Genomic DNA, 24,126 nt, shown 5'->3' on the forward strand with positions numbered 1-24,126 from the left:
ATCTTTAAATAAAATTTTCCTGGGAAGGTGGAAGGGATATTTCCCTTCAGTCTCCTCTCTCATTTCGTGAACCCTATACAGGTACTTTAGGAAATCAAAAACTTTCTCCTTAGCTTTCAAATGATGATTCTATTTCTTAGTTTTCATCCTGTCAAAAAGGTTTCTTAGAGTTTCAGACTTTAACTGCCAATGTGGCAGTTTTTAATTGCCCCACCTTATCTAATCTCCAAAGCAGTATTCCACCACTAGTACTGGCTTTCAGGTGGTTGCCAGATACAACAAGAGCACTAGTAATTAGGATATTTTGGGAGTTAGTGATAAGATAGCCTTTTTTTTTTCTTTTTGTGCATCTGATCTGCCTTTCTCCTTTAATGATTGTGAATCTGCCATTCTTTTTCAGACTAGCTAGTAAAAGGCAGTAGATGTTTCTCTAGATGACACACTCAGTATAATCTCAGCTATCAGTGCTGTAGATAAATGGGAGGATCCTCTACAGAGGTTGACTTCGTGGAAAACTAAAGCTTGATGAATAGATTAGTAGGAATTTTATTTCTCTCCAAATAGTTGGAAATCCAGTTTTTTGAAAAGGCTAGCTCAGCCCATAAAATCAGTAGATATTTGGCCCTGGCCGGTTGGCTCAGTGGTAGAGTGTCAGCCTGGCGTGCGGGAGTCCCGGGTTCAATTCCTGGCCAGGGCATACAGGAGAAGTGCCCATCTGCTTCTCCATCCCACCCCTCTTCTTCCTCTCTGTTTCTCTCTTCCTCTCCCGCAGCCAAGGCTCCATTGGAGCAAAGTTGGCCCGGGCGCTGAGGATGGCTCTATGGCCTCTGCCTCAGGCGCTAGAATGGCTCTGGTTGCAACAGAGCAACGCCCCCTGGTGGGCATGCTGGGTGGATCCCGGTCAGGCGCATGCGGGATTCTGTCTGACTGCCTCCCCATTTCCAACTTCAAAAAAATACAAAAAACAAAACAAAAAATATCAGATATTTGTCTTTTGTTATGTTGGTCACACATTTCAGAAATTTTGCACTTTTTACTTATTGATTTTCATGGCTGGTATTTATTGGTTTAAGAAAGACATAATACTGATAAGTAAATTCTTGCTAGAGGTTATTTGGAACTGTGTTTCTAGCTAGCTTTGATTTGCATAGTCATAATCATATATAATTAAGCTGAATGTTGAAAGAAAACCTCGGCCTGGCCTGTGGTGGTGCAGTGGATAAAGTGTAGAGCTGGAATGCTGAGGTCCCTGGTTTGAAACCCTGCGCCTGCCTGGTCAAGACACGTAGGAGTTGATGCTTCCTGCTCCTCCCCCTTCTCTTTCTCTCCTCTCTAAAATGAATAATTTTTTTAAAATCCTTAAAAATAAAGAAAACCTCAGTGATTTTAGAAAAGTTCGCTTTACAATATTATGTGCTTAATTTTTATTGGAATAATAATCTCTATACTCATAATAGTGCCTGTTTCTGTGGTCAGAGCTACCTATCTATATAAATATTTCCTCTCATTTACATTTATCTCATTTATATTTCTTATATTTTGATTGATATTTTTTCTTTTGCCCATTCTTTTATATAGGTTGGACGCATTTTTGGATATTTTCCAAAGGATTTGATCCAAGTAGTCCATAAATATACTAAAGAAGAGCTAAAAATTCCAGCAGATGTAAGTTGTGGATTTTTTTGTTTCTCAATTATAATTGGCTTACAGATTCATCAGTTATTAACTGCATTAAGTTCTCACTGTCATCTATAGGTTCAACTTTAAGCAAAATGACATATAACAGGCCCTGGCCAGTTGGCTCAGCGGTAGAGTATCGGCCCGGCATGTGGAAGTCCCGGGTTCAGATTCCCGCCAGGGCACACAGGAGAGGCGTCTATCTGCTTCTCCACCCTTCCTCCTCTCCTTCCTCTCTATCTCTCTCTTCCCCTCCTGCAGCCAAGGCTTCATTGGAGCAAAATTGGCCTTGGTGTTGAGGACCGCTCCATAGCCTCTGCCTCAGGTGCTAGAATGGCTCCAGCTACAACAGAGCAATGCCCATGCATCATCACCCCCTGGTGGGCATGCTGGGTGGATCCCAGTCAGGCGTATGCAGGAAACAGTCTGTCTGCCTGCCTGCCTCCCTACTTCTAACTTTGGAAATATACAAAAAAAAGAAAAAGAAAAAGATATATAACAAAGACAGTTTTATAATAGGCTAATTAATATAAGCAATTACTTAAGTTTCTATGCCATTTCATCAATGTTATAATGAAATGACATTCAACAGGATGTTATTCAAGGACCTGCTCTATTTTTTAGTCTTTGAATGTGTTTTGGTCAAAAAAAGAAGTTAATGTGTATGTCTCAGATTTTAATTTATGATCAGACTACCTTTATAAGCAGGAAAAAACAGAAGTTTGAAAAGAATTTTTAGATTATCATAGTCTGACAGTTATCTAATAATACATTGAAGGAAGCCGTCTTAGACAAAATTGTGTACTCCTTTTTAAAAACTGTTTTTATTTATTGGTTTTAGATAGAAAGGATTGGGGAGGGAGGAAGAGAGAGAGAAACACTGATTTGTTGTTCCACTTATTTATGCATGCATTGTTTGATTCTTGTTATATGTTCTGATAGGGGTTCAAACCTGCAATCTTGGTATATCGGGACTATGTTCTAACCAACTGAGCTACCTGACTAGAGCAAGGCTGTGTACTTTTTTATACAGAGTTCTTCTTTGCTGCTTTATATGAGAAAATTAAGAATTCATTATCTTTGCATTTAGTTATTAAATTTAAGAGGTAAATAATTCTTTTTATAAGCAAAAGGAAAAGATGTCTCAATTTGAAAACTACTAATTAAATAGCTGTTAGACAGCTTAAGCATACAGAAATCAGGTTAAATTGATCAAACCCTAAATTATGTACTGGGCCAGGCATGCAAATTCATAGGATTTTCTTACTACTGACTCTAGTGATTTAAGAGATTATAGTTGCATTATAGATTTGGAAAAGGGAATGTGAACGTTTCAGGTGAAGTCCTGCCTCACATCTACAAGGAAGTGACTGCCCATTCCATAAGGCATTCATCTTGGGGGCACTGACTTAAAATAGCTTTGTGAAGGCAAGGATGTTGTGTTCTGGGATCCTCACTCAGCGGATTATTTCTAGAGTTTTACAGTTTATAACAACGGATGCTCGCCTTCATTCAGAAGTCTCCAAGCAGCTCTTCAGAGCAGCTGTGAGGGCAGTTCTGAGAGGAGAGTGGCAGAATGGATGTATTTTAGAGCCATTGCTATCCCTGAAATTTCTTGAAAATCACAGGGGTCATAAAATTGGCCCTATTGGCTGTTTGCAGATGAAGAGACTTCCGGACATATGCGATCCAGCAGTTCACTGGTTAGCAGGCCTCACTTGTCTGGGGCTCTCACTTCTTCTTGCTCCTCCCACTGCATGCTTCCCTTAGGGGTAAGAAAATGGCTTAGAAGTGCCCGTGATGAGAAAAGGAACTCATGCATCCGCGCTCCACTGGTCAGGTCTCCCCAGGTTAATGTGACCATTTAGTTAGGGGAAGAAAATGATCTTTGTTGTTTTTTTAACTTTTCCTCTGCTTACGGTCCCTTGTATGTCAATAGGGTTTTTAAGAGTGGAAAGGAAGACTATAGATTTACATAGAGTCCTGAAAGCCGATTTTAATAACCCCCAGAATCTTGACTTAGAGTAGAGGATATCCATTACTGAATCTTGTTTTCAAGTTATACTGATGGTAATAATTACGCGGGAGCCCCTTGGACACCGTTCTTTGTCCCTTTAAATTTTTACTTCCTTTGCAGCTGTACTTTGGTAAGATACTTCTTAAGCTGATTTATATTTCCCAATCCAAGGAAAATAGGAGCCCAAACCCTGTGTAGACGAGAGCCTAGCAGCAAGGTGATGGTGCCCGTTTCTAGCTGGGTGGGCAGAGAAGTGGAGCCTAGAAGGCAGGATACAAGAGCTGGATGCTCTTCCATCATCTCCCATGCAATTTATTACGCGGTGAATTCCCAGAACATCAGGTATAGATGCTGGAAGTTGGGGGACCCAACCAGGGATACCCTACTTTTCCTTACCTGTGCTCAGAACGAGTCGAGAGACCAGGAGTCAGGCAGATGGAGACTAAAATGTCACCATTATTTATTGATGAAGCTTTCTGGCAAACCTGGCTCAAGTGTGCAGAAATAATGGACTTTTGAACATTGCAGTCTAGAATAAATAAGACAGACTAACACAGACAAGAGGCAGAGAGCCAGGTAAGGGCAGGACATGGGGGTTGTCCCCAGGGGAACTGTCCCTATAAAAAGGACAGGATAGAGGAGAGAGAATGTGTGTTGCTTCCAGCTGGTCCCAAACAGAAAACAGGACTGGAACACAGCAAAGTCAGCAGCCACATGAATCATTCCTCCCCCTGGGGAAGAGAGTAAAGGGAAGCCAGTCCCTGCTCAGGGAAACAGAGAGCCAGGGAAACGTAGGCTCCAGCCTCCCATCTCCTGACTAACCAGGAACAGGCATTGCCCATGGTTGGCACAGAAGCCCCTCTAGAGCCAAATATGAATTTGAGGTTATCCTCATGAATAGCATGGGTAAGAGTTTGCTCTTATGACATGTGGCTAGCAACACATTAATGTTTTTCTTTCTCTTACAGGAGACAGATTTTGTTTGCTTTGATGGGGGAAGAGATGATTTTGATAATTATAGTGTAGAAGAACTTTTACGAAATTTGAAAGTGCACAGTTTAATGACTGGAGGTTCTGAGAAAGCTATAGAAAAACCTTCTCAGCATGAGGAAGAGCCTCCTAAAGAATCTGAAGAAGGTGACCCTGAACCAGACTCAGTACCAGCTACCTCAGAGGAAGGAGAACGTGTGTTCTCAGAAAACACTAAGGACCTCAAGGAAAGAGACGAAGCTCAGGAGAGCCTCCCCCATGTACACAGTCAAACAGGTCACCTTCAGGGAGGACAATCTTCATTCGAACCGTTTGAAGAAATGCTTCAGGATAAATTAAAAGTGCCAGACAGTGAAAACAACAAAACCAGCAATAGCTCTCAGATCTCAGATGAACAAGAGCAGATGCATGCTTACAAACTTTTGAAAAAAGAAATGACTCTGGACTTGAAAACGACATTTGGCTCAACCGCTGATGCACTTGTGTCTGATGATGAGACCACCAGACTTGTCACTTCATTGGAAGACGACTTTGATGAGGAATTAGATACTGAGTATTATATAGTTGGGAAGGAAGGAGAGGAAGAGGATCAAGAGAACTTTGATGAGTTACCATTACTGACCTTTACAGATAAAGAAGATCTGAAAATGCCAATGAAATCTGAAGTTGGGAAATATTCAACTGATGAAGAGCAGAATTTCAGTGAAGAGGATGAGGTGGAGGCAACGCAGCCATTCGGTATAAACAATGACAATAAAAACCAACTACCACCTTGGGAGGAGACCATCTTCTCTGCTACCACGGAGGATGAAGGACAGACAGGCATGGACTTCGAGAGTTCTGACTCAGAGGAAGAAATGGAAGGAGATGATGGGTCAGTCCCGGACAGCAAGTGGGGGAGATCACCGTTAGCAACAGATTACACTGACCCTGAAAAGGCCAAAGATGGTCTGACTGTAGAAGTTCCTAAAACAAATAATGACAAAGACCCAGAGACGGACCCAGACCTTCACACTAAAGGAAACGGGAGGACAGCTGAAGAATCCAAGAAGGACCTGGTGCAGGGTGAGAAAGGATCAGTGGATGAAAGGAAGGAAGACAGGACTCTACGTGGTTCCACTCAGAACAGTATCCGCCACTCTTCGTCCGCTACTGAAAAGGGTAAGGAGACATTGCAGTCAGCCTTTGATGATGAAGAACATGATCTAAAAGGAGCCGCTGTCCATATCTCAAAAGAAATGGTCCAGGAAGAGAAGCCAGGAGAGCAGCCTGCGGAAGGAGGCTCAGAGAGTGGATGGGAAGGCAGAGCTGCAGGGAACCACATGGAGGGAGAACAGAACGAACAGGAAGCCAGGGACATTACACCTCCCCTGGGAGACAGTCAGCATAATGCATCCAAAGACGGCATGCAGGAGGAAGTGGATGTTTCAGTAAATGGGCCGAAACCACCCACGCTTCCAGTGGAGCATCCAAGTGAGGAATATAAAGAGGAACAGCTTCTTAAAACTCAAAATCAACCTCGGTTCTCCCCTCCCGATGACACTGGTTTGTCAACAGAACTGGAAGATGAAGGCCCCACTCTGGGAAGAAATCTGTCCAGGCAGCAAGAAAGAGGTAAGCCTGCTGCAGTTACTAAGCAGGTGGATGAGAAGACCGGGCTTTCTGAGGAAAAGGTCACAAGGGACACCGTAGATGAAAAGTTTGTTCCCCCCACGCTGGGCACTTTGGCAGCAGAAAGAGCAGGTCAGACTGATGGCACAGAGATACCAGGTTCTGGTACTGAAGACACAGAAGCAGAGGAGGACAGTCACACCCCCGAGGAATTGCTGGAGGATGAAAATGCTGTCAGTGCAAAGCAGTCTAAAGACCAAAGGCCAGAGATGTGGGACAGGCAGTCAGGTGTGACTCTGCAAGTCCCTAGAGCAGGAACATCAGGCACTGTGAAAACTGATGCAGAAATTGGAGAAAACAAAGAAAAAACTAGTAGTATTTTGGAAACTGAAAGAAAAAATGAAACGGTGGGCAAAGAGGTCCATGTGCCAAGCAAGGAACCTGGTGGTCTGGCAACAGGAAAAGAAAGTCCTTCTGCAGAAAATAAAGCACAGACACCACCAGAAGGAAGTGACTTTCCAGATGAGAAAAAATACCAGGCTCCAAAGGTAGGTGACGTGTTTCAGAATGATTCTGGTTATCGCAAAGACAGCCCCAGGGGACTGGAAACCCCGGGGCCTGCGGAGGAGCCTGGGGTAGAACTCTCAAAAGAGGACCAAGAGGATGTGGAGAAATTCACAGGCACACAGAGCCAGGGGTCTGCTCTCAAGGACCATGGCAGTGACCTCCCCTGGAGGGCAAAGCCGGAGCGTGGTGACCACACAGAGGACTTGCCTATCATAAGCAGCTTCTTTAAAAACCAGCAGTCTTTGCAGCGATTCCAGAAGTACTTTGATGTCCACGAGCTGGAAGCCATGTTCCAAGAAATGTCATCAAAGCTGAAGTCAGCACAGCGGGAGAGCCTGCCCTACAATGTGGAGAAAGTCCTAAATAAGGTCTTCCGTGCGTCCGAGTCACAGATTTTGAGCATAGCAGAGAAAATGCTCGATACTCGTGTGACCGAACGTAAGGATTTGGGAATGGAAGAAAATGACATATTTGAAGAGGCTGCAGTGCTGGATGATGTTCAAGACTTGATCTATTTCGTCAGGTACAAACACTCCGCAGGGGAGGGGGCTGGGCCCCTGGCAACTATGGCACAGCTTCCAGAGGAAGGCTGGGATGGATCTGCACAAGGTAAAGTACTCGCCTGTGGCCTTGCCAAGCTGGGCTGGAGGAACAGGTGTGGGGCTGGGGGGGTTGGCAGGCATGCCTCACATGTTATTTGTAAGGCTCTGTCCAGTTTACAGCGTGCCTAAATACCAGAGCCAGCACAGTGACAGCCACAGGCCCCTTCCTGCCTTCTCTTAGGCATGGAAGATGGTTTCTTACCCTGTTTTTTCCTTAGTACAGTTGAGACTGGTAACATTTTCAAAAGGAAGCTTTATAAAAAGATAAAGATATAAACAAGAAAAAGATGCACAAAGATGTACTATTAACAAGGTATGTTTCATGTAGAATTATGAAAGCGTTTTTGCGAACACAATCTTTTTTATTTTAAGGAATTTTTTTTTTTTTAGATTTTATTTATTCATTTTTAGAGAGAGAGAGAGTAGAGAGAAAGAGAGAAAAGGGGAAGGAGCAGGAAGCATCAACTCCTGTATGTAGTTTGACCAGGCAAGCCCAGGGTTTTGAACCGCCAACCTCAGCATTCCAGGTCGATGCTTTATCCACTGCGCCACCACAGGCCAGGCATGAACACAATGTCTGAATCATAGAGTAACTGCTGTTGGACCAATGATTGACGGGCATAAATTTTCACTAGATGCCTCCGCCTGAGATGATTCTTCCCTCCCCTAACTTTCGTCTTTTGTGGGTGTCAAGTTCTCCCTGCCTTCGGAATAATCAAGCACAGAACCAGGATGCTAACAGCCCTTGACACGTAGAGGCCAGTCAGTAAACAGTGGCTGAGCTGACCCTGAGCCAGTACCAGACATCAGCTGGTTCCCAGTTGCGTGCTCTGCTCTCTGTCCCCATGCTTTCTGAACTGAGGTTTGAGCAGGAATACCAGGTGGACATAAAGGCACAGGATAACTGTTATCTCCCCAGAGTGCCAATGTCTTCCTGAGCATTTGGGGAAGGGAACTTCTTTGCATTTCATTAAAGTAGATATATAACAGATTAGAATGTAAAACTCCAATTTTCAGGGTAAATTAGGACGAGTCAAAGAAATTCATCTTTGTTGGGGGTCATGTTGGGGTATGCCCGAGTCTCTTAGCGACGGAAATGGGCTCTCATTCTGACCACCGGAGGGGCTTGGGAGCACTTGGAAGACACTCTGCCAGCGGCCTCTGCAGGGAATGTCCTTCCCTGTGCTGCTCTGAGACACGAGCCTGTCATTTCTGATGAGAAGAGAGATTTTGTATTTTTGCTCTTGACGGGGATTCTCTTTTGCACATTCCTGTGTGGGCCAAAGGAAGTTGGGTTACCGAGGTCCCTACCGAACTTATGACATACTTTGGGATAAGATTGTCATTTTTATTATGTAGATCAGCCATCTTTGAAGTGAGAGAAGAGCATTTGAAACTCCTCCCCAGCCCTGCTGTGCTCTTTGCGCTGTGGCATGGCACAGGAGGGGGAGGGTGGTAGCAGGGGTGCCCGTGCAATGGGGGAGCTGGCCTGGGCGGGGCGAGGGGGAGCACCAGCGAGCTTGGCCAACGCAGTGCCCTCTTCTTCCCCACAGAGACGCCACTGCCATCGCAGGGTTATTTCCCACAGGAGAACATGGACCTCGAAACGCAGATACCTGAGGAGCCTGGCCACTCAGATCAGCCTGTGACCAGTAACCTGGGTATATCAGAACTGTCACAGGAGCCGACTGCTGAGAAAGACGTCCACCCAGGTAAAGGCTAATCTGTCCCTACAGAGTGGGGGCATGTCATGAAGCAGAGCTTGTGGTCTTATTAAAGAGGAAGTAGAGGGGAGAGAAATACAGGGTAGGGGCCTTGTGCCTAGACCTTACATAGAAGCAGGCGTTAAGACACAAGATCAGCTTGACCAGGCGATAGCGCAGTGGATAGAGCATTGGACTTGGACATGGAGGACCCAGGTTCAAAACCCCGAGGTCGCCAGCTTGAGCGCTGGCTTGTCTGGCTTGAGCAAAGCTCACCAGCTTGAGCCCTAGGTAGCTGGCTTGAGCAAGGGGTTACTCGGCCTGCTATAGCCCCCCGGTCAAGGCACATACGAGAAGCAATCAATGAGCAAACTAAGATGCCGCAACTAAGAATTGATGCTTCTCATCTCTCTCCCTTCCTGTCTGTCCCTCTCTCTGTCTGTCTCTGTCATCAAAAAAAAAAAGACACAAGATCAATCATAGGAAACAGGTCCAAGTCTGGAACTAGCCCAGACACTAATGACTGGCTATCATTAGCTCATGCAAACAATTTTAAACTAAAACATACTATACTTTTAAAGGCTTATGCTCTAAGCCAGTTTTCAGCCAGACCAGCAGCATGAGAAACCCTGAGGGTGGAGACCAGCAATCTGAGTTTAACAAGTCCTCCAGGAAATTGGGTGGTTGAGCGGGAATGTTGCAAACCACTGTCCCGGCACGCACAAATTCAGTGTTTTCTCCCATTCCACCTTCCCCCAAAGAATACACTGTGGTTTAGTTCTTCTGTTAATTTGCTACCTGGACATGGTAAGAAAACTGTAAAACACAGAAGGTAATATTTATGTCCAAGTCTCTTTATCCTGGAAGAGAATACGCAACAGTACAGAATGTTGTGGTCCATAATAGCGTTGTGTAGGCTGAGGCTAAATAGTAACTGAAATCACAGCACAGTGATCATCTACTGGGAGAGCAACTCATCTTGTTTGAATTGAAAGTTGTTTTAAAAATGAGGTGTTACCTGACCAGGTGGTGGCGCAGTGGATAGAGCGTATGCCTGGGATGCGGAAGGACTCAGGTTCGAGACCCCGAGGTCGCCAGCTTGAGCATGGGTTCACCTGGTTTGAGCAAAAGCTCATCAGCTTGGACCCAAGGTCGCTGGCTCGAGCAAGGGGTTACTCAGTTTGCTGAAGGCCCGCGGTCAAGGCACATATGAGAAAGCAATCAATGAACAACTAAGGTCTCGCAACGAAAAACTGATAATTGATGCTTCTCATCTCTCCGTTCCTGTCTGTCTGTCCCTGTCTATCCCTCTCTCTGACTCTCTCTCTCTGTCCCTGTAAAAAAAAAAAAAATGAGGTGTTAAAAAAATGCAACCCCAATAATGTGTCAACAGCTTTCTGGAGTTTTTGTTTTGTTTTGTTTTTTGGTGCCCTGACCCAGGATTGAACTGGCAACCTCTGAACTTTGGGAGGATGCTCTAACCAACCCAGCAATCCAGCCAGGGCTATAGCTTTTTAATTTTTGTGTAGCTCACTCATTTTACCAGAAGTCAGAAGAATAGCTGATTGTATTATTTTGTCTATCCATAATGGTGACATGACATCATTACTGTTTTCATGTTTTTAAAGGTTATGCTCTAGAAGTCTAGATATAGTATAGCTTTACTCTGTGATTCCACAAGTCCTGGCAGCCCTAGGCTGTTATCCCTAACCCCCTGCAAAGTATAGAAGTCACAGGTCACAATGGGAGAGGACTTCCGCTAATCTGGTGAGGGGGACAGTGTGTTGGAGATTGAAGGGTGTGATGGCTCTAATGGGAACTCTGGATTTTTCTCTGTTATCATTGTCTTTGATAACCACAGATCCAGGCACAGTGATTACTGTTTAATGGGGACTCAAATATTTAAAGTCAAGGAACACAATTCTTACTCTAAAGCATGAGATAAAATACCAGTTCCCCCTCGATTTTAGGGCTCTTTGTAATGGAAAGCCCTCCTGACAATGCTGTTGATGGAAAAGAGTGGCCAGCAGTACAAGCTGAAGAGCCAGCCAACGCCACACCTTTTGAGAATGCAGTTCTCCTAATATCTTCATTCACTTTTCATTTAACTAAGACGGTAAGTTTGACACATAGTTTCTTTTAAGGGAGTGTTGATTATGACAGTTTTTAAGTTGGTATTGAGCATGAGATGACAAACTTAAAATGCTTTTGTGAATAGTAAGATAGCCTCTGGAACAAGCCACAGATCCCTGACTCTGGTGGGCCCCAGCTCAGGGCAGCACCTAACGATCTGCCGTGTGCCAGAGCTGGGTACAGACACACCTGTAAGACCCGGTTGTTCCCCTCAAGGGCCTTTCAGTCCAGCAAGGGGATCAAGACATTCACTTGAACCTAATGTCATCCAGGCAGAAAGACAAGTCTTCACCTGATGGGCAGCACACTGTGTTGAATAAATTGATTGACTGTGGTGGGAGGATGGTCCAAGAGGGTCAGAAGTGGGCTGAGAGGTATTTTGAGCAGAGTTGATAGACACAGTGGGAGTTAGATGTGTAGTTTGTTGTTGAATAGAAGGGCGACGGGGAAGGAGATTGGTCAGTGTGCTGTCATGTTCAGGGAGGGAGATGGAGGCATAAAGAAAAGGTGGTTTGGAGAAGCCACGGAAGCGCTGTTGGTGTTCAAGTGCATAGTTGGAGGGAGATGGACAAACATAAAGTTGTGTATCGTATTAGATGTTAGGGATGGGGATCCTTTGAAGTTTTTAGCAGGAATGGGGTGTGGTCAGAGTTGTTTCTTAGAAAGAGTCATTTATAGTAGAGTGTCTATTCAGATTCATCTTTCAAAGGAAGTCAGGATCCCAATGAGACATTTAATCTGTCTAGAACAGTGGTTCTCGAACGACGGGGTCGTGACCCACAGGTTGAGAACAGCTGGTCTAGAAGTTTAGCTAAGCTTTTTAGGTCTTGGCTCCTCCTTGTGGTGTTTGTTGAAATTGAGCGTTTTTCTTGGTAAATCACTTAACTGAGCAAGCTTTTGGTAGTTGGAGGCCAAACTGCTCTTGGAGCTACAACGTGTCCTCCCCAACAAAAATATTCTTCCTCCAGGTTCTGCTATTTCAAGACTTGTGTAGGAAAGAAGGTTTTGCTTTTTTGGTTTTTTTTTTCTATAAAATGTATGGGTTTTGAGCCAGGACAGCACGCATTCAAATCCCAGATACATTTAGAAGCATGGGCAAATTACTAAACTTTGAATGTCAGCTTCCTCGTCTTTAAGATGCAGATAATGCCTACACCAGAGCTGTGGTAGGGCATAGATGGGGTGGTAATATAAGTGTCCAGTAGGCATCATACTCTCCCTGCGTCTCATTGGGACAATCGGCAGGCAGGAGAAAGATGCTGACTACCTGCAGAATTCAGGAGAAAGGCCCCCAGGATGGGAAAGACAGAGGAAAACCAAACTGATTTTCAGTTTCCTCCGTGGTCATTGTGGTGGCAGTAACTGGGTGAAGGTGTGTGTGACCTGTGAGTTAGAATAATGAAATTTTCAGTGATTAAGGGAATCTCAGAATTCAGATTTGATTATCAGAATGCATCATCACTTCAAAACTTTAACAGCCTCCCATTTACAAGAGGGATTCTGTATTCATTTTATGTATAGATATACACAAAGCCCTGTTCTGGTTCAGGGTTGGAGGGTGCAGATGTCGTATAGGACAATCCCTTCCTAGGGATGATGGGAGAAAACAGACCTGAAAGGCAATAGGAAGGGGTGCACTTGGAATAAAAAAATTCTAGGGAGGTATAAAGTATAATTCTGATTTCTGAAAGGCTAAAGAAAAGGTCATATCAAGTATATATGTAAATTGGGGAAAAGGAAGATAGATGAAATAGTTTATAGATAATTATTTGATAGGGCTGGGGAACAATAGGGTGCTGACTTGTTTGGGAAAATCACATTGGAAGTCAGATACAGAGATCAGCAGTTAATGAAAGGTCATGGTTAGAAGAGACCTTGAAGGGCAGCCAGCCCAGCTTCTCACTAATTGCAGTAATTTCCTCTCCTGCAGTCCTGACAAGTAGTTAGGAAGTCTGGGCATCAAGAATTCCTAGTGTGAGAACCTGCCTTACACTGCTCTCTTGACTAGGTCAGTTCTGATACTGACTTCCAATTGTTCTTCATACAGTGTCTTCTAATTCCTTTTCTACATAGTGATCCTTTAAAATTTGAAGTTATGCTTTCATTTCTTTTAAGTGTTATATCATGGAACATTTCAAACTTACAAAAGCAGAGAAAATAGTAAAATGAATCCATGGGCCCATCAATCAGCCTAACAGTAATTCTTTAATATCACCCAATGTTCGGCACATTCAAAATCCTCTTCTCCCCTTTTCAAAATTGTTCTTACTCAAGCCAGGATCTTGTTGAGGTCCAGAAGTTATAATAAGTTGACGTATGTCTTCAAACAACTTTAATTAAGATATAAACTACATACAATGAAATGCACCCATTTTAGGAATACAGCTCAGTGAGCTTTAACAAATGTATACAGCAGCCCACCTTTATCTTGCTTTCTGTAGTTGTTACCATGGCCAACTGCGGTCCAGAAATATTAAGTGAAAAATTCTGGAAATAAACAATTCATAAGTTTTAAATTGCAAGATGTTTTGAGTGAGGACATCACGAGAATCATCCCTTTGTTCAGCTCAGCGTATCCACAGATATATTGTGAATTATTTCAGTCTATTGTCTGGCCTTTTAAAGACTTTATTTATTCATTTTAGAGAGGGGAGAGAGAGGGAGAGAGAGAAAGGGGAGGAGCAGGAAGCATCAACTCCCATATGTGCCTTGACCAGGCAAGCCCAGGGTTTTGAACCGGCAACCTCAGCATTCCAGGTTGATACTTTATCCACTGCACCACCACAGGTCAGGCTGGCCTTTTTAATTTCTTAACATTGACTTTTTTTTGTTTGTTTGTTTGTATTTTTCTGAAGCTGGAAACGGGGAGAGACAGTCAGACAGACTCCCACATGCGCCTGACTGGGATCCACCCGGCACGCCCACCAGGGGTGATGCTCTGCCCCTCCAGGGCGTCGCTCTGCCGCGACCAGAGCCACTCTAGCGCCTGGGGCAGAGGCCAAGGAGCCATCCCCAGCGCCCGGGCCATCTTTGCTCCAATGGAGCCTTGGCTGCGGGAGGGGAAGAGAGAGACAGAGAGGAAGGAGGGGGGTGTGGAGAAGCAAATGGGCGCTTCTCCTATGTGCCCTGGCCGGGAATCAAACCCGGGTCCCCCGCACGCCAGGCCGACGCTCTACCGCTGAGCCAACCGGCCGGGGCTCTTAACAATGACTTTTGAAGAACATTTTAAATTTTGATGAACACCATTTTATTAATTTTTACTTTTATGGGTTAGTACTTTTTGTTTCCCACCTAAGAAGTCTTAGATTTCTTATGGTGCAGATATTTGGTCATGTTTTCTTCTAGAAGTTTTATAGTTATACTGTTCATGTTTGGGTCTGTGCTCCATTTTGAGTGAACTTTTGTGAACAGCATCAAGTTTCCTTTCTTTCTTATGTAGGTATGCAGTTGCTCCTGTAGAGTTTCTTTCCCCTTCTAGTTACTGTCGCACTTTAGAATTGAAATCAGGTGACTATGTATGTGTGTCTCTTTCCTGACTTGACTCTGTTCCATTTGTATCCTAAGACTGTAGTATTACTATAGCTCTATTGCAATCAAGTAGTTCTTTTGCAAACTTGTTTTGGCTCAGTTCACTCTGGTTAGCAGGCATAAAATGCCTCCTAGTCCTGTGTTAACACCAGAAATTGTTTGGCTTCCAGCTTCCTGGTAGGTTCATTTTTTTCCTTGGTCTGCAGTTTTTTTGGAAAGTGGAGGGCATCCTCAAGCAGTATTATAACCTTACAATGTGTTGCTTTCAGTTCAGCCCAAGATTCAAGGAAACCCCCTTGCAGATTTCTGGAACTCTTTTTCTGTGTAGTTCCATCATTGTCTGTGTGTTTTCGGTTCCTCAGTCTCCCAGAACTCTGGTGTCTGCATCCGCAGCGATACTGCTGTGCTCTGCCTGGGTGTCCCTCTGCAGACTCAGGCCTGGAAAGGATCTCCAGGTCGACAGCTGGGTGACCATCAGGCTCACCCAATTTGTTTCTTCTCCCAGGGCTCACACTTGTGTGCCGCCTTCTGCTCTCTCTCTCTCTGAGAATAGTTTCTTTTTTTATATATTTGTTTCTAGTTGTTTTCAGTGGGAGGGCAAGTACTGTAACAGTTCCTCTGTCTATAGATTTCTCCTTTGTCATTGTTGCAGTGTATTCAAGGAAGAAGCAGCTTAGTTTGGCTTCTAGGGATATCATGGCCTGAATTTTGCTAGCTACAGCCCCTTGGGATAATTGAACATGTTTCTCTGGTTCTCAGTATTTTCTGGGATTAGGAGTCAGATTCAGGAGCTATTTTGCTGAGAAGCCCTGGTTCTTATTAATGGGAAATAGTACTTAGAGACTACATTCTGGTTACCATGATGGCTTATTGCTTTTGAGTTTGCCATCATTTCCAGGCCTCTTCAGAGGACAAAGCTAGAAAGTATGTGGGATTTGTGTGTGTGTGTGTGAATATTCCTCATGATGCCCATGGATGCAGTCAAAATTGAGGATGCTAGAGGGAGTCTTCTTAACCTCATCTATGTATCTTACATTTAGGATTCTTTCTCTAATGTTGGAAACCCCAGTTTTCAATAACATCAACATAACTTTACCTTATTTTACAGTAGTCACACAACAGTATTAAACATACCAATATCAACACTAGCACCAACATGTTATCAAAAATATTTTAAAGATGTTTTACAGTTCCTTTTGTGTCTACGTGGTATCCTGCTAGCAGAGGTCCCCAAACTTTTTACACAGGGAGCCAGTTCACTGTCCCTCAGACTGTTGGAGGGCCGCCACATACAAGTGCTCCTCTCACTGACCACCAATGAAAGAGGTACCCCTTCTGGAAGTGCGGGGAGGGCTGGATAAATGACCTCAGGGGGCCACATGCGGCCCACGGGTCATAGTTTGGGGATGCCTGCACTAGGGTATGCTTGAGTTCATTCCTTTCTGTTGTCCAACCACCAACTCAGTATGCAGGTTAATTGTTTCATTTTTGCTTTCAATTCTTAGTGATTGCTCTTAAAGATTTTGTTTTTGTTTTGTTTTATAATTATCTAACATATCTACAAGATCCAAAGTCAATTTGCAAAAACAAGGTCTCTTTGGAGAAATCTACCTTTTGTCCTACCTAGTTCTATCCAACCTGTTGTTACCCTCCTCTATAAGTAAGTTAAAGAATCAGTATCATTATCCTATCATTTAAAAATAAGCAAATGATCTAGCCAAGATAGATTTGTAGGTATCAGCTTTTCCCTCCTAACTGAAACTAAAAAAACCCAGACAAAATAAGTTAAACAATAGTTTTCAAGAGACTGGGCATCAGGTAACAAAGAACAGTAATTCCTGGAAGGTAGGGAACAAATGCCCTGCAGTTCATCCCAGCTTCCCAGCGCATTGAAGAGTCCCAGGTGTGGCGCAGAAGGGAGGAACCCTGAGGCGAGGAGGTGGAGCTGAGAGGCAGGGAAAGCCACAGGAGAGAACCATGCAGAGAACTGGAGATCTCTGAAAGTTTCCCTTTGGGTATTCAGCAGACTACTGATCAGCACATGAGTGTGCAAACTGCTCAAGGTCAGAGAAATCACCTAAGTGACTGGAGGCAGCAGTTTCTGACACGGCCAAGAACAACACTGTACCTTATAATTGTAGGGAAAGTGGGTAGAGTACTCAGAAGGGTCCTGCCTCAGGCTAAATGCTGCTTATGTCCTGCCCAACAAATATTAAAAACAAGAACCAATAGAATCCATCTATTTTTCAGTAATGCAGCTGCCTCTCAGAACAAAGCCTAAGAATGTTTACTGTACCAGTCAGGGTTCTCGAGACAAACGGAACCAGCAGAACATATACAGGCAGACCTCAGAGATATGGTGGGTTTGGGTCCAGGCCACTGCGATAAAGTGACTATCACAATAAAGCAAGTTACACGAATTTTCTGGTTTCCCACTGTATATAAAAGTTATGTGTACACTACACTGTAGTCTATTAAGTGTACAACAGCATTATGTCTAAGAAAACAATATGCATACCTTAATTTAAAATACTTTACTGCTAAAAAAAATGTGCTATCCATTATCTGAACCTTCATTGAGTCATAATCATTTGCTAGTAGATCTTGTCTCAGTGTTGATGAAAATGAAATATCTGTTAAGTGCAATAAAGCAAGGTACGCTGTATATATAGGAAGAGGTTTGTTATAAGGAATTGACATACATACATACGGAGGCTAGAGGTCCCACAGTCTGCTGTCTGCTGGCTGGAGACCCAGGGAAGCTGGTGGTGTCATCCAGGCAGAATCCAAAGGCCTGAGAACCAGGGGTAAAGAGTTTATTTTCCCCAACTGTCTTTTGCTGTGTCCTAAACTTCCAGTGCCTTTGGGTCTATTTCTGGATTTTCTGTTCTGTTCTGTGACCCGTCTGTGCTCTTGGGCCAGGGCCACTCTTGACTCACAGAGCTGCCTTCCCCCTCTCCACTCACCCCTCTTTTCCTCGCATCTGCAGGACTTCCCAGCTTGTCCTGGCTTTGTACTTCTGCATTGACTTTCTGTTCAACCCAAAGAGATACCTTTAAAGATCTGCAAAAATTGTTTTCTCTCCAGGTTCATGCTCCCAGTTTCTTCCTAGTCCTCGTCTGTTTCCGGAAGTTCCATAACCTTCAAAGGTGGGACCCAGAACTCAACCTGTAGGCACGGGCGTGAAAATATGCGAGTCCGTAGAGCGTGGCTTTTTACGGGGCATCAGCAAGGATGGGAGGCAGGGTGAGCACCTGGAGGAGCAGGAAGACGGGAAGCAGGCCTCGCCCGGGAGGCGGCAGCGGGGCAGAGCCGCGGTCCTTCGTGGGCGTGGAGAGGCCACAGGTGTGGTGTCTCAGCACGCGGTGACAGAGGGACAGGCTGAGGGTTGGTTCCACCCCTTCTCCGCGTAGCTCTGCCCGGGGACCGCACTCTGGCCCAGCGCCTGCGGCTGGTGAGCCTCCCGCCCTCCGGCAGCCCTCGTTGGGTTTCTTCCGCGCAGGCCCGTTCGCGCTTCTCTCCCGTCTCGCTCGGCCATTGGTCGCTTCCGCCGTGGCCCCGCCCACTGCGGCCCGGCCTCCGTCCCTCCGTCTGCGCGCTGACGTCCACCCAGGGGCGGGGCTGGTGACGTGTTGACGGAAAGTGGAAGGCCAAAAGTGTCAGTGCCAGCGGGGGAAGGCGAAGTTCATTCTCAGTCCCCACCCCTCGGGTCTTGTCCGAAGGAGGAAGCGGTGACAAGTGAGGGGGATCCAGTGCTGTAACAGGAGAAAGCGTCGCCTCCCCTCCTCGGTTCCTGCACAATGGACCAAGTACCTGCCACCGTGCCTTCTGTCTCTTCCTCCCCGGGGGATTCAGAGCTTCTGGGACCCCTGTCAGTGCTCTACGCAGCGCTCATAGCGAAGCTCCTGGAGGTGACGGTCCCCATGCCAGGGGAGGGCCCCCAACTCGGGCAGGCTGGTGGAGGAGTTGTGAGCCGAGCAGGTGCCCTGCCGGACTGGACGAGGGAGACAGGGAGTGTGCCAGGCCTGAGACGGACAGGACACCGCAGTGCTGTTTAAGGAGGCGCTCGCGCGCGGGGGGGGGAGGGTGTGTATTTGAGAGGGTGTCATCACCTGTTCATTTTTTTTTTTTTTTCTTGAAGCTGGAAACGGGGAGAGACAGTCAGACAGACTCCCGCATGCGCCCGACGGGGATCCACCCGGCACGCCCACCAGGGGCGAGGCTCTGCCCCTCCAGGGTCGCTCTGTTGAGACCAGAGCCACTCTAGCGCCTGGGGCAGAGGCCAAGGAGCCATCCCCAGCGCCCGGGCCATCTTTGCTCCAATGGAGCCTCGGCTGCGGGAGGGGAAGAGAGAGACAGAGAGGAAGGAGGGGGTGGGGTGGAGAAGCAAATGGGCGCTTCTCCCATGTGCCCTGGCCGGGAATCGAACCCGGGTCCCCCGCACGCCAGGCCTACGCTCCACCGCTGAGCCAACCGGCCAGGGCCACCTGTTCATTTTTTATTGAGCACCTGCAATGTAGCAGGAGCTGTTACTTTCTGGTATGCACTCACCATCATAACAGCTATCGCCACGTCCATACAGTCCTCCTTTTCCAATGACTCGCGTTGTTGGGGTTGGGGCCAGTCTGACAATTACCTGTGTAGGTGTAGAAGGCAGTGAAAGCTGTAGAAGCAGGCAGGTATTTAATGCGGTGACTTTGAGGAAACATTTACAATCAGGGCATTGAGTTTTATAAATGACAGTTAAATTCCGAGAGGTCTAGACCAGTTCTCAGCTGTCTGAGGATCCTCAGCATTTGTCTATGTGTAAGAGTGGAATGGAATTTAGATCTAAAACCTTAGAGGAAAAGCACATTACGGTATTTCTGTTACTTATTATCATTTCGGTTTTATTTGCAGCCATAAAAGTTGATTGCTTTTGTAGTATTTCAGTGTTTGTTTTATGTGACTTTTTAAAGTCATAACAATCAACTCAGGAAGGAGAGTGTCATCCAGAGGGATTCTAGCCATGTGTAGAGAATGTGATGTGATATGTGGTGTTGCAAACTGGAAGTACCTGCACAGCTGCAAGATGTTTAGATTCATGATGTTTAAGAACATTTCAAACCAAACAGGAAATGTGAGGCCACCAATATCCGATCTTTATTGAAGCAGTGGAAGCTGTTAAAGATTTTTGAGTGGTTGGTTGGTTATCTGATGGAGATTGTTTTAGAATTTCTGTGCATAATTCTTTGTGGCTGTGCTGTTGTAATTTTTATTTTTTTATTTTTATGGTTTCCCATTATTGCTAATGTATCTGTTTCAGCTTCTTTCTACATTGCCTGGTGATGTTCAGCCCGGACCTGATTTTTATGGACTGCCGTGGAAGCCTGTACTTATCACTGCTTTCTTGGGGATTATTTCATTTGTCATTTTCTTCTGGAGAACCATCCTTGTTGTGAGTAAATTAAATTAACTTATCCCTTGACTCATAAAACACAGGGCATATTTTGTAATTACTAGGTCTTTAGTTTCTTTTTAAGTACCTAATATGAACACAAATTAGTGCATATAATTTACATGGACCTTGCAAAATAATTCATTGGTAAAACTTAAGTGAACAAGACAACACATGTATAATCTCAATGGGAAAACTTCAGTTTATAAATCTCTTATATCAAAACCAAGATATACAATGTTAGTAGAATTGGGAACTCCTACATCCATCCTGAAAAGCAATTTCATATGTATCAGAAACCTCAAAAATATTCATATCCCTTTATATAGTATAATACCATGCCTAGTAATCTACTTTAAATAACCAATCTTGTATGAGGGTGTTCAATGGAACAGTACTTATTTAGAGTGAAAACTTGGTACAACCTAATGATTCATCGTAGGTGGAAATTGTACATCCATATAATGCGATATTAGGCAAGTCTTAAAATTTATGTGTTTCAAAGACATTGGGGCACAAAAATGCTTACAGTTTAATATTAACTGGTAAAAAGCAGAAACAAAGACTTTCAAGTGTAGATGAACTTATATAAACATAATACTATACATTAAAAAATGTTGCAAGGTAATAGAAGTAATGGTAAAAATACTTAACTCCAAGAGAAGAGGTCAGTTTTCAATCTGTTTTCTTATGTATATGTATGGCTCACAGATTTTCTAATTTTATTCCATGCTATTGTGCTCAGAAAATATTTTTTTATTTGGAAGTACAGATTACATAGTATCCAAAGACACACTTATTAAAATTTTTATTCCTTACAGTCTTTCTCTGTGCTGAATTTGTCTTTTATGCTTATCTATGTATATATGCTCATACATATTCATACTTATGATTATAGTATATGTTATTTTGTTTTATAGTTATCTGACATAATTGGGGGAAAATTATTTTGTGTAAATGAGCTTTGCGGGTGCAAAGCTTTCCGTTTTAGTTGATGCTTAACAGTTCAAGTGGCCCAAGTATTGGATGCATATTTTTTAAAATCGAGTCTTCTTTTTCTGATTTCTTAATTTTATCAGAAAAATCATTGTTAATAAACTTTCTCTCCTTGCCCAAATGATTGTAAAATCACTTTAAAAAGGGTCTTTAGCTTGGCTTCCTATGAAGACTCCTCTAACCTTCTGGGGGGTTTTCTCAAAAAAAAGAGAAAAGGGAAAATAGAAAGGGTGACTGAAAGTAAAGACGTTTTCTGTTCCCCACTTTTGTTTCTCCTATCTTAAAGTCCGGACACCGGTTTAAATTTTCACAGGGTCTGCGGGCTCTGTGTCCTAAAGGCTGCTTCTCAGCCTCTGCATTTGACTTTGGGAACCTTGGTCCCTACTCTCAGTGGCCCGCTGCTTCTTGCTTCCACCTGTTGATTTGGGTGAAAAGAGGGTAATGGAAACTTACTTTCTTGTTAGCAAGACTCTGTCGTTAGAGAATAATTTCTTTCCACGTGGGAACTCTGTGGGCATTTTCCTGTAACAACATCAGTTGTACTATAATAATATTGAAACATCATGGATGATTTGTGGACTGATCTGAGTATTTCATCAAAGTATCATTTGAAAGAGAAATTATGGGTTACAAAGACATTGATTAACACTTATTTATTTGAGTACCACTTAGATTTTATTATCCTGTAATTAAGTGCTGTCTTTAGGAGATAACTTAGGTGTTAGCTGTCTCCTTTCCCAGTCAGGTTTATGACCACTGTTTTTAGGGGTTTGGGGAAATCAGATAATCTAGCTTATTAGGCTTCTAAATTCAGCCAATAGTCAGCTTTGAATAGGATTTCTGAGATGTTTTCTGATAAGAGGAAGAGGCATATTTTAGTACAAAGATAATGTATTTAATTTTGTCTTCTTGAACAATCATTGTTTCTAGACCTCATTCTGGTCATTTGGGGTTGTCAGAGTATTTCAGGTAACTGAAGCATTCATATATATATATATATATGACAGACAGGAACGGAGAGAGATGAGAAGCATCAATCATCAGTTTTTCATTGCGACACCTTAGTTGTTCATTGATTGCTTTCTCATATGTGCCTTGACCGTGGGCCTTCAGCTGACTGAGTAACCCCTTGCTCGAGCCAGTGACCTTGGGTCCAAGCTGGTGAGCTTTGCTCAAACCAGATGAGCCCGTACTCAAGCTGGCGACCTCGGGGTCTCGAACCTGGGTCCTTCCACCTCCCAGTCCGATGCTCTATCCACTGCGCCACTGCCTGGTCAGGCCACATCATATATTTAATAAGAGAATATTATCTATTTTCATTTTTAAAGTTAGGTGCTTATTTATCAAGATTGGTACTCACTTGATAGATATATAAATGTATCTTTTGTTGTGAAATGAGATATTTATCTTATTTCTTTTATCTATTAGAAACTATGAAGTATCACTACCAATTACATTTGAAATGCTTTTTAATCTTTTTCTAATCCTTGTGGCTCAGTAGGCTGAACCAGTTGTTAAATTTTCCTGTAGTTAACAACTTGACTGTTGTATTAGAACTATAATATTTCTAATAAAATGTATTAAATAAAATTTAATTTTCTCTTTTAGGTAAAGAGTCACGTTTACCAAGGTAAATATTTAGGCTGATAGTTTGAATGTCCTTTATTGATAGTCAATATGAGTTTTACAAGCTAGAAGTAGATACTAGTGATGTCTGATGACTGATTGACTTTCTAGCTCCTGAATATTTTACTAGTCCTCGTTTGCTAGCTTGGATGACAGAGTAGATGGTGATGCTACATACACACTGAGATAGGGGATGAGGTGGAATAAACTGGGAGTAGGAAGAAAATTGGTTTAGTTTGGGGTAGATTGACTTGAATTGTTAATATAATGCAAATTTATTACATATGAACAGTTTACAGTTATTTTTTGTTTGTTTGTTTGTTTGTTTCTTCTTTTCCAAGCGAGAGGAGGAGAGATAGAAATAGATTCCCACATGTACCCTGATCGGGACCCACTCAGCAACCCCCGTCTGAGGCCTATGCTTTACCCATCTGGGGCCATGCTTGCAACTGAATTATTTTTAACTCCTGAGATGGAGGTGCCATGGAGCCATCCTCAGTGCCTGGGGCCAATGTGTTTGAACCAGTTGAGCCGTAGCTGTGGCAGGAGAAGAGAGACAGAGAAAGGAAGGGAGGAGGAAGAGGTAGAGGAACAGACGGTGGCTTCTCCTTTGTGCCCTGACCAAGAATCAAACCCAGGACTTCCTCACACCAGGCTGACACTCTACCACTCAGCCAGCTGGCCACGGCCACACTTTATAGTTTAATAAATGTAGTGTATATATTATATATGTAGATAATTTGAGGAATAAGAGATACAATCAATATGCTGTACTTTCTGTTTCTCTTTGCAATGATATTTATTTGAAATGATCAGTTTCTGCAAAGAAAGGTGCCTCATGAAGGGAAAGATATTGAGCTAAAATATTTTACTGTATTTCCTGACTCTGAAATAATTTTAATTGGAATCTCATTGAAATAAAGGTTCTTATATTCTTAAAATTTTTTTAAATGATAAAAGTGAAAATGAGCTGTTTTAATTGGATTGAGCAAGTTATGTTAATGCAGGCTTTGCACCAAAGTTTCTCAACTTGGAAAACAATTTACCCTTATTTTTCCTTCTACCATATATGTTTTATTCATCATTCTCTTTTCAGTTTTACATACAACATTGGTAAGTTTCCTTAATTCCTCCCCCCCCCCCCAAGCTGGAAACGGGGAGGCAATCAGACAGACTCCCGCATGCGCCCGACCGGGATCCACCCGGGACGCCCACCAGGGGGCGACGCTCTGCCCATCT

The 24,126-nt window shown here is 43.7% G+C and overlaps 2 protein-coding genes across 8 annotated transcripts in view; one reads left to right on the forward strand and one right to left on the reverse strand.

Annotated features, from left to right (window-relative positions):
• Window positions 1-18,318, reverse strand: part of TAF1A (TATA-box binding protein associated factor, RNA polymerase I subunit A) — a 60,470-nt gene extending 42,152 nt beyond the window's left edge. Inside the window, exons 1-3 of one of the 2 annotated variants that reach the window (XM_066380808.1) lie at window positions 18,083-18,318; window positions 17,882-17,996; window positions 17,535-17,622 (exon numbers count right to left, since the gene is read on the reverse strand). The gene's annotated coding sequence lies outside the window, so the exon portion shown is untranslated. Of the gene's footprint in view, window positions 1-17,534; window positions 17,623-17,881 lie in introns of both variants that reach the window. The other variant, XM_066380798.1, reaches the window with a different exon arrangement.
• Window positions 1-24,126, forward strand: part of MIA3 (MIA SH3 domain ER export factor 3) — a 47,452-nt gene that overhangs the window by 5,608 nt on the left and 17,718 nt on the right. For 4 of the 6 annotated variants that reach the window (XM_066380592.1, XM_066380611.1, XM_066380601.1 and 1 more), the window contains exons 3-8: window positions 1,579-1,665; window positions 4,663-7,471; window positions 9,018-9,176; window positions 11,138-11,283; window positions 20,134-20,265; window positions 22,870-22,891. In XM_066380592.1, coding sequence (XP_066236689.1) covers window positions 1,579-1,665; window positions 4,663-7,471; window positions 9,018-9,176; window positions 11,138-11,283; window positions 20,134-20,265; window positions 22,870-22,891 — 3,355 coding nt within the window. Of the gene's footprint in view, window positions 1-1,578; window positions 1,666-4,662; window positions 7,472-9,017; window positions 9,177-11,137; window positions 11,284-18,458; window positions 18,740-20,133; window positions 20,266-22,869; window positions 22,892-24,126 lie in introns of those variants that run through there. The other 2 variants (XM_066380628.1, XM_066380639.1) reach the window with 1 other exon arrangement.

The sequence above is a fragment of the Saccopteryx leptura genome, chromosome 1 (assembly GCF_036850995.1).
Source record: "Saccopteryx leptura isolate mSacLep1 chromosome 1, mSacLep1_pri_phased_curated, whole genome shotgun sequence".
Lineage (NCBI taxonomy): Eukaryota > Metazoa > Chordata > Mammalia > Chiroptera > Emballonuridae > Saccopteryx > Saccopteryx leptura.